General features: G+C 38.2%; 4 protein-coding genes across 4 annotated transcripts; 1 reads left to right on the top strand and 3 right to left on the bottom strand.

Moving 5' to 3' along the window:
• Positions 1-1,779: 1,779 nt before the first annotated feature.
• On the top strand, positions 1,780-3,494 carry RHIMIDRAFT_233930 (uncharacterized protein; the record flags this gene model as incomplete). The annotated part of the gene is made up of 3 exons (XM_023608054.1): positions 1,780-2,037; positions 2,101-3,199; positions 3,262-3,494. 3 exons carry the CDS (start codon positions 1,780-1,782, stop codon positions 3,492-3,494), a joined length of 1,590 nt encoding a protein of 529 aa, XP_023470037.1.
• On the bottom strand, positions 3,345-4,450 carry RHIMIDRAFT_60347 (lipoyltransferase). The gene is made up of 3 exons (XM_023615459.1): positions 4,087-4,450; positions 3,942-4,022; positions 3,345-3,887 (listed from the first exon to the last, which is right to left on the bottom strand). The coding sequence occupies exons 1-3, from the start codon at positions 4,405-4,407 to the stop codon at positions 3,483-3,485; spliced, it is 807 nt and encodes a 268-aa protein (XP_023470036.1). The 5' UTR covers positions 4,408-4,450; the 3' UTR covers positions 3,345-3,482.
• Positions 4,451-4,555: 105 nt separating this feature from the next.
• Positions 4,556-6,497, bottom strand: RHIMIDRAFT_310885 (uncharacterized protein). Its single transcript, XM_023614694.1, has 6 exons — positions 6,241-6,497; positions 6,029-6,187; positions 5,936-5,971; positions 5,568-5,879; positions 4,771-5,510; positions 4,556-4,724 (listed from the first exon to the last, which is right to left on the bottom strand). Exons 1-6 carry the CDS (start codon positions 6,292-6,294, stop codon positions 4,655-4,657), a joined length of 1,371 nt encoding a protein of 456 aa, XP_023470035.1. The 5' UTR covers positions 6,295-6,497; the 3' UTR covers positions 4,556-4,654.
• A 23-nt stretch (positions 6,498-6,520) lies between these two features.
• Positions 6,521-10,750, bottom strand: RHIMIDRAFT_265753 (AAA-domain-containing protein). Its single transcript, XM_023611848.1, has 16 exons — positions 10,616-10,750; positions 10,370-10,567; positions 10,108-10,306; positions 9,590-10,052; positions 9,439-9,543; positions 9,313-9,374; positions 9,019-9,262; positions 8,766-8,965; positions 8,368-8,714; positions 7,992-8,310; positions 7,849-7,945; positions 7,577-7,795; positions 7,405-7,509; positions 7,258-7,351; positions 6,938-7,204; positions 6,521-6,868 (listed from the first exon to the last, which is right to left on the bottom strand). The coding sequence occupies exons 1-16, from the start codon at positions 10,709-10,711 to the stop codon at positions 6,611-6,613; spliced, it is 3,273 nt and encodes a 1,090-aa protein (XP_023470034.1). The 5' UTR covers positions 10,712-10,750; the 3' UTR covers positions 6,521-6,610.
• Between the last annotated feature and the right edge of the window lie 969 nt (positions 10,751-11,719).

The raw sequence follows: 11,719 nt of genomic DNA, 5'->3' as shown, positions 1-11,719 counted from the left end.
CTAAAAAACTGCTCGCAGAAAATAGCTACAATAACTACACGGAAGACCAGAAAACCCTCTTTTTATACAATTTGAAAATCAAATTTTTCTCAGCAGCAAAGTCAAGAAGACTTGCTGGTATATCTGGACGAACAGCACAAACTTGGGCTAAAAATTTGAAAGTCGATCCTGATTGGAATATATATGAAAAGCAGACCAACAAAATTAATCGCCCACGTAGTCAGCTTCAAAACGAACAAAAAAGTCATATCATCAGTTTGTATGACGAAAAGCCATTCGCCACAACAGATGAAGATATCGAAAGCCTCATTCATGCATTTGAAGGCTTTAGCTTAAAAAGAAGTGCAGTTAACAAGTTTATTCTTCATGAATGTAATTTGTCAATGAAAAAACTTTCACGTCAGCCTGTAGTTCGAAATGATACCACTCGTATTAACAACAGATATACATGAATTGTTAAATAGATGGCTACGGATATGGATTATATTAAAAACTGCGTCTTTATTGATGAATCCGCTTTTGATATAAATATGAGATCATCCCGTGGTAGATCTATCCGTAACACGCCTGCTGTTGTTGAGACACCTTTTACCAGAGTCGAATCACATACCATCTTAGGGGCAATTTCATCTGTAAGTGTTGTCAACATTGAAGTCAGAACCGTTCAGATGAGAAAAAAGGTAAAAGTTTCTGGGGCTCGCAAAAGAAAAACTACGAGTACAAAAACAAAATCCAGCAAGGCGGGGATAAGAACAGGCCATTACCTTGAGCTTTTGAGGAGGAACATTAAATCAACTGGATAATTTCCCAGAAATGAAAGGCGTTTACCTTGTTATGGATGATGCGCCTATTCATACTCACGAAGAAATTAGCTCTTTAATTAGTAGTAGAGGATATAGATGTATTTATCTGCCTCCTTACTCACCTAAATTGAATCCCATTGACCAATTTTGGGCTATTGTCAAAAACAGAGTAAAACGTAGCTAATTTGATGCTACTGAAGACCTTCATACCAAAATCGCTGAGGCGCGCAACAGTGTGCCTGTAAACGCCCTTCAAAACTGTATTCAACATTCTGTTAACGTTTTTTCTAAGTGTTTAAATAAAGAATCTATATAAAGATAAATTGAACCAATACGACAATTGAAGGAAAAAAGAAAAAAAACGCTATTTGGATTTGGTATATCCGCCAACTGAGACCGTAAGCACTGTATTTATATTTAATACTCTAAAGGTGTCCTAGCTTGTTACCTGTCGCTGAGCTTTGAGTTGGCAATCTTGCTCTATACATTGGCTCCACCCCCAAAGTTCGTTTTTCCAATATTTAGGGTCATTGTGATGTACAGTTTTTTTTTTTTCTAAAAGCTATATCGCATAATTCAGCAATTTATAATACAAAATATACAAAATACGACATCTTGGAACGACATTACTTTCTGGGAATAGTGCAATTTTGATAACCGACGATTGTTCTGGGATAACCGACAAAGAAAAACAACTGAAATCAACAAAGTTCACAAATCTGACTGTATGTGCGTAATGTGTCTAGCTGTTGTTTCAAAAGAAGCACAATTAAAAAAAGATAGAATTAAAGATCTTTTCAATAGATACTATTTCCTACTTTGGAGCCTTGGGATGTGTCAACAATTCCTCAGCTTGCACAAACTGGCTATTCTGATTAAATCCCAGCATATACAAAAAAGGCAAAGTTGAACTTTAAAAAAAACCATGCAAGAAAAAAAATTACGTTTTTTTTTTTTTTTCTTTCTTTACATCAAGATGGAAGCTAACGATTACTGGAGTTTACACCACACGCCTTTGTTTACAAGCATAGACTGGAGTAATGGTGGACAAGAATCCTATTTGGACTATGACCCAAAGTCAGCCGTGTCTTATCAGCAACCATTGCCTCCACCTCCATTTCAAAGAAGACGTAGTTCTTCAGTTGATTTGCCTATCAATCCGCTATTTTTGAATAAAGTCATCAATGAACCAACTATTATAGAAGAAGATTTTCCTTTCAAGACTGACAAAGTTGTAAATACACACACACAAAAGATGAAAATAATAATATTTTCTCACCCATCGTTTTACTATTAGAACTTGACGTTTCCAGCTGAATTTTCATATGATCAACATCGCCCAAGCAATTCAAACACTGAGGGGACCGCTACTACTACTACAAGTACAAATGCACATTTGCCTGACTCATCTTCCTCACCCATTTCCACAAGCTCTTCTATTGAATCACATAATTTATCTCCGACCATGTTAAACACACAGCAACAACAACCGCAACCACAACCACAACCACAAACCATCACATTCTTTCCAGAATTACAAAAGACAACTTATAATATGGAATTGGGAAAAAAACTAAGGCAGCATACAAAAAGAAGAAGGTCCTCTTCTCTACCTCCTGCTTTTCAGGGAAGAAGCCAGTATAACAAAACTCAGAACCCAGTGATATTTGCCAGCGTACAAGTGACAGATCCTCGTCCCATTCAGCATACTTCAAAAGCACTAAAGGTCGAAGCGCCTCCAATGGCTATTGAACGTGTACCCAAGAAACCGCAGCCTAAGCCTGTTGTCTTGGACCCTGCGGAGACAAAGAGAAGATTAGATGAACAATTGTTACACGTTAATTTTGATGATGTGACAGTCGCAGAATTGAAAGAAATGCTTCGTGAACGTGGTTTGCTGGCCACAGGCAAGAAGGCAGTATTGATAGAGAGACTAAAAGAAGCTCGCGATAGACTGATCAAGTCAGGAGCCAATGGAAAGGAGCCTTCTCCTCAAGTTCAGCCGCCCAAAATACAAGTAACTCAACAACCTGAGTTACCAAATAAGCCACAGGCATTGTTGCCAAGACAGCAACCGCAACCGCAACCGCAGCATACACAGCAACAGCAACAACCTATACAGCAACCTATACAACAACCTACACAGCAACCTACACAGCAACCTACACAGCCACAGCAACAGTCACAATCGCCACAAGCCATCCTAAGTGCAAGCAATGGTGCATGGGCCCTGCAACAGACAGAATCACCAGCATTACAAAGTCTAGCCAACATGACAATTCATTCACCTATACCTGCACAAGATAGTCTGCTATCATCATCTGTACAAAGCGACACCATGCTTACATCAAGCCCCAACTCCATGTCATTTATCGATCAAGATATTGATATCAATGGTGAGTAGTAAATAGGCATTGAATCATCATCTTGTAGATCATAATCCTTTCTTTTACTATAGACTTATTCAATTTTGATTTATCAAGCATTGATAATCCTAATCAAGGAGATCTACTGCTCTTTCCTGATCATCCAGAAGCACAGCCATGGAATAATGACATACTCAATTTTAATCTTTATTCAAACGGCAACCATACCACAGATAACAGTAAGAATAACAATAATAACAATAGTAGTAGTAATAGTAGTAATGAATGGAGCCAAAATAACATGGAGTCGTATTTAATGCAATAAAGAAAATTCAATTTGTTCCTGTTTAGTTAGTACATCCTCTATTTCAATAGGAATTAACTCTTTTTGAAATAATGATTCAAAGCTTTCAACGAGCTTTGGTACCACTTGATCAGGTGAAATATTTTGGTTCTTTTCTTTAGAGATAGAAGTAGCCCGCTTATCGGCCAGTCCACACGGCACGATGTGATCGAACCAATTCAAGTCAATATTACAGTTCAATGACACCCCATGACTGCTCACATAGCGCTGTAGCTGAACTCCCAAGGACGCAATCTTGTCGTCATGCCCAACCCATACGCCTGTATTTTCTGTCGTATTGGCTTTAATTCCGTATTTAGCACAACAATCAATGATTGTTTTCTCTAACCTAGAAACATAACATCTAACATTCAACTGTATGAATTGGGTTAATACACATATATTTTCACATCATCGGCTACATCAAACCTTATAACCTCTTATATCTAATATCGGATAGGCAACAAGCTGCCCTGGTCCATGAAACGTCACTTGCCCACCTCTCATGGTCTAAAGAAAAAGAAAAAAAGATATAGTATGCCTTGTATCTTTTTTTGATGTTTTACAAAAATACCTCAAAATAATCTGCCCCCAAAGCTCTTAACCTTTTCTCTTCTTCCATATCAGTCTTACCACGCATTCGTCTACCAGCAGTAAATGTGGGTGTATGTTCTAGTAAGCAAATGACGTCGGCGACTGGAACATTAGCATTCTCTTGATTAATACGGTGTCGTCTGGCTACAAGATATGACTGCAATTGAAGTCCCTTTTCATAAGGAACTAGGCCAGGTAGTTTCAAGTACCCGATAGGTCTATTATCAACTGGTTTGCTGTATACACTGGAGCAGGTGGAATAACAGCTTCTTGCAATGCTGCATCTCTTGAGCAATGACATTTAAAAAGAGAAAGGGTAAAAGTCACGATGTATTCTATGAAAAAAAGAGTAGTTTATTTTATAAACAAAAAACAAAAAGGAAAGGTTTAATACATATAAACATAAAGTCTGTAGCTGTGTGATCGACTACGACTCGTTGCCTCTACTACTACTACTACTACTACTACTACTGGCTACCGCTACTATACATTTGTGTGCGTATCAGTTTCAAATGAACTGAGCTGTTTTTTATATATATGTATTTTTTTTATGACTTTAGTCTTTTGTTTTCTTGTTCTTGTTGCTCTTTATGCATTCTCTTATTAGTATTTGATTCACTACACATAATATTAGTTATCAGTACATAAAGGCATATGAGATTACCTTTCAGGATTTAGAGGTGAAGGTCTATAATCTCGTTGTTGAGGAACTGGCCAGTGAAAGACATTGTTTCCTCCATTCTGCTGAGCAGTAACAGGTGTCGCTGTAAAATTGAGTGGACTTGGTAGTTCGTTTTGCTGATAAAATACAGGATATAATGTTGAAGGTGAAGGCAGATTCTGTGCAAACTGAGAAGGTAGAGCAGAAGGTGGGCCTGGCTCTGTAGGACGGTAATACGGTTGCTGCTGCTGCTGCTGTTGTTGTTGTTGTTGTTGCTGCTGCTGCTGCTGCTGCTGCTGCGGTGGTGTGATTTCATTTGTTTGTTGTGAGGACACATCTATTGCTTCATCCTTTGTGCCTGTAGAGGAGACTGAAGAAACGGATAATTGATGCTTATGTTTTGTAACAGCCGTAAGTTGGCCGGGTGATTGGTTCTCTATTACTTCTGGTATCTGCACACGCAACTTGGGCGGCTTTTTGCTGGTAGCGCTTATGGTACTGTGTGTAGACATGGCAGGGCTGGTAGGTGCAGCTATATTATGTGAGGGCATATTGTTCATGGGGTACTGCATGGATGCTTGTCTACTATGAGCTGCAGGGATACGCGGAGAATAAGCTTGAGATAGATGAGATTGATACTGTTGTTGTTGTTGTTGTTGTTGATGTTGATGTTGATGTTGATGTTGATGAGATACAAAGCCATAAGGAGGAACAGTCTGTGCTCCATGAGTAGCTACACCATTCTACAATGAAAGCAGAGGGTTATATATACACATTTTGAATTAAAAATAAAGACTTACAATCATATACATAGGTTGAGGGGTAGTGGGATTTGATTGTTGAGAAGGAATAGTATACAGTTCATAGGCTTGAGACATTTGATGTTGTCCATAACGCATTTGTTGAGGAGGATAATACAATTGGTTAGGAACAGATGGTTGTTGTTGTTGTTGTGGTTGCTGTGGTTGCGGTTGAGGAGATTGATATGTTTTATGATTTGCCTGAGTAGGAACAGTGACAGTAGGCATTGTCTTTTTAGGTTGTTCATCATCATCCATATCATCATCTTCATCGTCTCTTACTGATTCATCTTGCTCTAGATTGCTTATAAACTATATAATTGAATCTGTGAGATATAATATATCTTATGATATATATATAAACATACATCTTGATTTGATTTGCTCTCGTGTGGTTCATTATACTATAGAGAGAGTGAATATAAACACACACATCCCAATTGATTTCATGTATACTTTACTTCAGTATATTTCATGAGTATCTTATCAATATCTGTACTAGCATATTGTACAAGTTTGCCATTGTTGTTAAAGATGATTAATGCAATTTCACAATCACATAACACACTTAATTCATATGCTTTCTTCATTAAACCATACTTGCGTTTAAGAAAAGTGACCTTGATTTATTTTTAGTAACAGCAGCATTTCTTATAATATTCTCTTCAGTTACCTGTCTATTGCGGTCGTCTTTAATGGGCTGAATCTTGATCTTTTTACGTCCCATTGACTGTAATGTAAAATTTTTTATGGTGTGTATTTGTGTATTGTATTGTATGAATGAATGAATGTGGTGCCGTTAGTAAAAAATGCGCGTATTTTGTTATATTTTTAAACTTTTTTTTTTATTTACACTTTTCCTAAATTTAAACCTGTTATTTTTATAATTGAAATTATAAAAATTTAAGGGAATAAAAAATTAAAAAAGAGAGAAAAAGAAAAAAAAAAGAGAGATATTAAGAGAGAGAAAGAAAGAGGGACAGACAGACAGAAAGAGAAAAAAAAGGGGAGTTGTTGAATTTAAAATATTCTATTAATAGATTTTAACCAAGAGTGGAGCGTTTGCCAATACCCTTTGCAGCTTCCCCTGAAGGTAATTCACCTGTTCGGCCAGTAACAAATTCATCATAAATTGCCTTTAGTCTATAATATTCTTCTATTGTAATCGAAGGTCTTGTCGATCTCAATGATGACTCGAGATAATCAATAGTTATTTCTGCTTCATTTTGAGGCTGAACTACTTCAGATTTCACTGGTGTTTCTTTTTTAACATTTTGTATTTCCTTCTTTATCATTGCCAGCTATTATAATGAATATACAGTTTTGGTATTAATTAATCATTTATTAATTATCTTTCTTTTTTTGTTTACCCTTTGTGAGATTTGTCCCTTTTCAGCCAATGTCAATCCTACTTTGTTATTATCATTCATTACAAATTCATTCTGCTTTTCTTGTCTTTTGTTGTCATTGCTTTCTTTAAATGTTTCTATTTGGATACTTCCATGAATAGCCTCCAAGTGTGCATTATATAAGAACCCCTGAAGATCTGCTCCAGAAAACCCTTCTGTCCTTTCTGCATAGACCCTCAAATCCACATTCGCTGCCAGCTTCATTTTAGAAGACAGTGCTTGCAGTATCTATTTTTATCAACTTTTAATAAATCAAATTATTGTACATTGTGTATGATTACCTCTAATCTTTCCTCCACACTAGGCATCCCACACAATAAGGCTTTATCCAGTCTACCAGGTCTTAATAACGCTGGGTCAATCAAATCAGGTCGACTAGAGGTATACGGGTTAATCATATGTTTCTCTTCTTATATTTCTTTATATACCTTGTTGCTGCTAACACATAAACTCCATCTAATCCTTCTGCGCCATCCATTTGTGTGAGCATTTGATTGACTACTCTGTCTGTCACACCTGTACTATCGTGGCCTCTGTGACAATAATAATTTTTCAGTTTCATGCTGAGCCTGTATTTTTTTTTTTTTTTTTCCTTTTTACCTTCGTGGTGCAATAGAATCAAACTCATCAAAAAATAACACACAAGGTTTAGCAGCCTGTGCTCTTTCGAATAGATCTCGTACGGATTTTTCACTTGCACCAATATACTTGTTTAGAATTTCAGGCCCTTTCACACTGATAAAGTTCAAACCACATTCTTTGGCAACCGCGGATGCTAATAGTGTTTTTCCACAACCAGGGTAGCCATAGAGTAATAGACTATGGACAAAAATATTAAGAAAAAACACGCAACAATCATTTCAAACTCTTACCCCGAACGTAGTCTAAGTGGACACTGAGAGAAGACGGCTGCATATTTGGTGGGCCATTCTAGTGTTTCAAGTAACGCTTTTCTTGTTTCATTTAGACCTACTCAATGGTTAACTAATGTCTTGTGAGTAACGCACCCTATTACCTCCGATGTCCGACCAGTTTACACCAGAACTCTGCAGCTTCACGCCTCGAAGCGAAGATGGCACAAAGCCTTGACGAGCCTTTGAAAAGTCTGCTTGAATCAAAGTGAGATCAGCATTGTCCACTGCAACTCCTTGTTTGAGTGCATCCATCTTTTTCTTAATACTTCTAACTGCGCCTTCGTGTACAGTTCGCTCAAGAAATGCCTTTATGTCTGCTGCAAGGAAACCCTCGGTTTCGGATGCAACGGAAACAAGATCAATGCTCGGTAAACTCTTCTTGAGAACATCAGATCCTTGTGACATAATAGTTTCCATGATCTTTTTTTTTTTTGCTTTTGGTTAACACTACAACATCTTGATTTATTCCTTACTTACCAGCTTACGCTCTTCTCTATTGGGTGGCTGAAGATGACAAAGTTCACTCAGCACATGATGTGTAATCAATGCAGGGTGAATGGATTGCTGTTGCTGCGATGTAGCAATAATCATAATAGCATGTCTTTGGCAAGCTCTTGAAATCATGCGGACAAATAGTTCGGCAATATGACGGCTTCTTGTCGAATCCGCATGCTCAAGTTCTGCAGGGATCAGTCGATCAAGGTTATCGAAAAATATTAAACTCGGACTATGCCATGCTGCTTCATCAAGCCATTTCTGAAGAGTTTCTTTAATGACGGGTATACGCTCATCACTTAGTTCAGAGCAATTGACAGGTAACGTATCTACAAGCATGTGTCAGATGCTATATTGTCTTTATAAGATCTTTGCTTTACATATCAAGGACTTTCTAACTGATCGCATCACTTGATGAACTATACTGGTCTTTCCTGAACCATGGGCTCCTGTAAGAAGGATGCCACCAGACCCGGGCACGCCAAGACTTGCCTTGAGCTCTTTTTCTGCAAGATTTGCTAAAGTATATTGTTCTATTCTACTCAGTAGTTTATCTACACCACCTACTTTGATAGACACGCTATTGTAGATAGTTCAACTGTATGCACATATGCACCGAGATCCTCCCCTTACCTTTCGTCCTTCTTACTATCAACCGAGGGTGCTTTCGAAATATCTTCACCAAACTCAATGGACAGCTTTTGATTTGGACTAAGTACAACAAACTGTTCCTCATCTTGTAGAAGTGTTGAAGATGAAAAGAGGCCCTGGCCTGTTGCTAGCTGAATTAAAAATTGCTCTACCTTGTCCTTGACTTTTAGGTCAATGACCATTCCTTGGCTAATGACATACTCTCCCTTTTGCGTTGACAGCCATTCTAAGGATACCAATAAGCTGAATAGTTCTCTTCGCTAACACCTGCCATACCTTTAGCCGCAGTCGTACAGTCTGCCTCAAATTGGAGCTTTTGCTGTGCCTGTTGCTGAGAACTGGCTGTACGTTTTAGAAAAAAGAAAAAAAAAGGGTTTTATGCTCCTTGTTGTCCATTCTTACCTTTCCAAACCTAATTTGATGGTTGATGCAGGACCTGTAGGTGCTACAAATCGCCTTAACACTAATGATCCAGCTGAACTTTTCTTGATTCCGATGGTTGATATTCTAGCAGTAAATTAATATAAACGTCGCTGTAGCTGGTAGATCTTACTTAATCATATCAAAATCCTTAATCTCCAGAGAATTTTTCAATACGGATCCTATCATCACATGTCTCAATGGCACTTGAGTAGATATCACAAGTGTAGCAAATAAGGCTTTTACGATCGGTATTTCTTCTGTCTCCTGCTGTTGTTCTTCTTCACGTCGATTGGAACTGAATGTAAGAAAGGATGGTACTAACTTGGCTAATCGCACTCGCTGAGGTGCCTGCCCATTTTCATTTCTTAAAGATGCTATACAATCTGGGTGAACATGAACACATAGATCGCCTACAGATTCATCACAAGGAGCTGCTCTCACCGTGACTGATGGCTGCGTCTTCTTGGGTGCGCCTGAGGTAAGAGCGCTCTCTTCATTAGGTGAACTCTGTGTTGACTTTCGGACTTTGGGCGCTACAATGACTTCACTCTGGTTGGTCAACTTTGCATACTCGTGTTTTGGTTCAATGCCACCTGGGTCCAATGTTTATCAGAATCCAATGGGTTTGCTTTACTATTGCCCACTTACCCACAACCAATTTAACCAGAGTCTTTCCATGAATCCAAACACACATGACCTGGTTGTTGTATACAGTACGTACTTGAGAGAGTAGGTTATCCTCTACATAACCAGCGTGCAATTCGAGAATCTCCCAGTCGTCTTCCGTCAAAGGCTCGACATGAACCGTGCTGCATTCGGGTACATTTCTGCAAAAGTCAACATTGACCTATCCTCACTTTCTGTGTTAATTTATCTTTTACGGTACACGCTTTCTCTTTGTCGTTGTTACCTTTTGTCCTTCCTGCAAACCGATGGCTGTTCCTAACTGAGGATCCATTTCCAAGACGTCCAATTTACCGTTTGGTCCGAGAGTGAATACAGAATTAGGTGGCAAAGGCTTTGATGATTCTCCAGACCATCCACAGTACACTTTTTTAGTTGTCTTTTGATCTACTGGCGAGATTTCTAAAATGACATTTTGTGGCAACTAACAACAATATGAATAAACGGGATCAAACAAAGCAAGTAAAAAAACCTTTTTTTGATCAAGAAGAGCGTTCACCCATTTCCCAGGGAGATGAACAAGACAAGATCGTATGGGAGTGAACTGTACGATTAGTGTTTTTGGCATAAGAGAGAACAGGAAAGGGCATTATTGAACAAATTTCACATGAAAAGGGAAATCTCCACACCCTGAGTAAGTTCAAAGTCCGATTTTATTTTCTATTAGTCATTTTTCCCCTTTTCTTTAAGTGGGTTTTTCTCACAGCCAGTGTTGAACGGGAGCGTGTAACCATTCTACTAACTGCAGATAGACTCTGACTAAAAAAGGAAAGATCGTTCCTGAAATAGTACCCATTAATGAATATTACGTAGAAAGTATACAAGTTATAAATAACATAAAAAAGCTCTATTGGAGACTCTTCAGCTGCATTTCAATGAGAATCAAGTGTGTTTAGACAAAGAAGTAAAATCTGTTTAGAGAAATTTAAACCAAAGATGAAGAGTATTAGCATAAAGATTTCAATATGGTCGCACACAAAAAACATGCATAATTCCTAATTCTTTGATAAATATATTCTTTTCCTCCTTTTAATCTTTTCTTTTTCTTTTTCCCTCATCTTTTTATTTTATAAACCTGCTTTCCTGTTCAGATGTCGATGACCGAATAAATGTGTAGTTCATCGATTCTCAACCCTAAATAGTGGTCATCTTGATGATATACTGGCGTTTACTTAGTTGTCCGCAGTCAAAAAGCATGCCTGGTCAGCGCTAGTACACTGCAGGTGTAGACGTGGCTGGTTTTCCCTGTAATCATTCTTTGGGCTCTCACAACCTCTTTTATTTTTTATCAAGGGTGATGGGGTGTTACATCGACAAGAGCGGGCGGACGGAGCAATGCTTTCGAACTGGCCATGGATCCACACATGTGAAAAGGGCTCGACTGTCTGGGGATTCTGTTAGAGTATTAGATTAGAAACCTGCACTTTGGGTGGAGATCCGAACTGTCGTATTTGACCATGTCTAATACTAACCTTTACGTGTGAGATCACATTTGACTTAATTACATGTACCTCAGTTAGTACTCCGACCTCTTTTTAAAACAACCTAATTTCTTTCGCTATGAGCTCTCCTCCTC

This window comes from Rhizopus microsporus (assembly GCF_002708625.1).
Source record: "Rhizopus microsporus ATCC 52813 unplaced genomic scaffold scaffold_2, whole genome shotgun sequence".
Classification (NCBI taxonomy): domain Eukaryota; kingdom Fungi; phylum Mucoromycota; class Mucoromycetes; order Mucorales; family Rhizopodaceae; genus Rhizopus; species Rhizopus microsporus.
Note: the sequence above shows the minus strand (reverse complement) of the source record. Positions and strands in the feature narration are given on the sequence as shown.

Bases quoted from the DNA above. Each gene is read 5' to 3' on its own strand.
- RHIMIDRAFT_310885 (XM_023614694.1), bottom strand. From the start codon at position 6,294: ATGGGACGTAAAAAGATCAAGATTCAGCCCATTAAAGACGACCGCAAT. The intron at 5,972-6,028 runs GTAAAGTATACA...CTCTCTCTATAG, and splicing joins TACTCATGAAATATACTGAA to TATAATGAACCACACGAGAG. The intron at 5,511-5,567 runs GTAAGTCTTTAT...CTTTCATTGTAG, and splicing joins CTCAACCTATGTATATGATT to AATGGTGTAGCTACTCATGG.
- RHIMIDRAFT_60347 (XM_023615459.1), bottom strand. From the start codon at position 4,407: ATGTCATTGCTCAAGAGATGCAGCATTGCAAGAAGCTGTTATTCCACC. The intron at 4,023-4,086 runs GTATTTTTGTAA...CTTTTTCTTTAG, and splicing joins TGGGGGCAGATTATTTTGAG to ACCATGAGAGGTGGGCAAGT. The intron at 3,888-3,941 runs GTTTGATGTAGC...CAATTCATACAG, and splicing joins TAGATATAAGAGGTTATAAG to TTGAATGTTAGATGTTATGT.
- RHIMIDRAFT_265753 (XM_023611848.1), bottom strand. From the start codon at position 10,711: ATGCCAAAAACACTAATCGTACAGTTCACTCCCATACGATCTTGTCTT. The intron at 9,263-9,312 runs GTATGGCAGGTG...TGGTATCCTTAG, and splicing joins CTGTACGACTGCGGCTAAAG to AATGGCTGTCAACGCAAAAG. The intron at 7,205-7,257 runs GTAATCATACAC...TGATAAAAATAG, and splicing joins GTGTGGAGGAAAGATTAGAG to ATACTGCAAGCACTGTCTTC.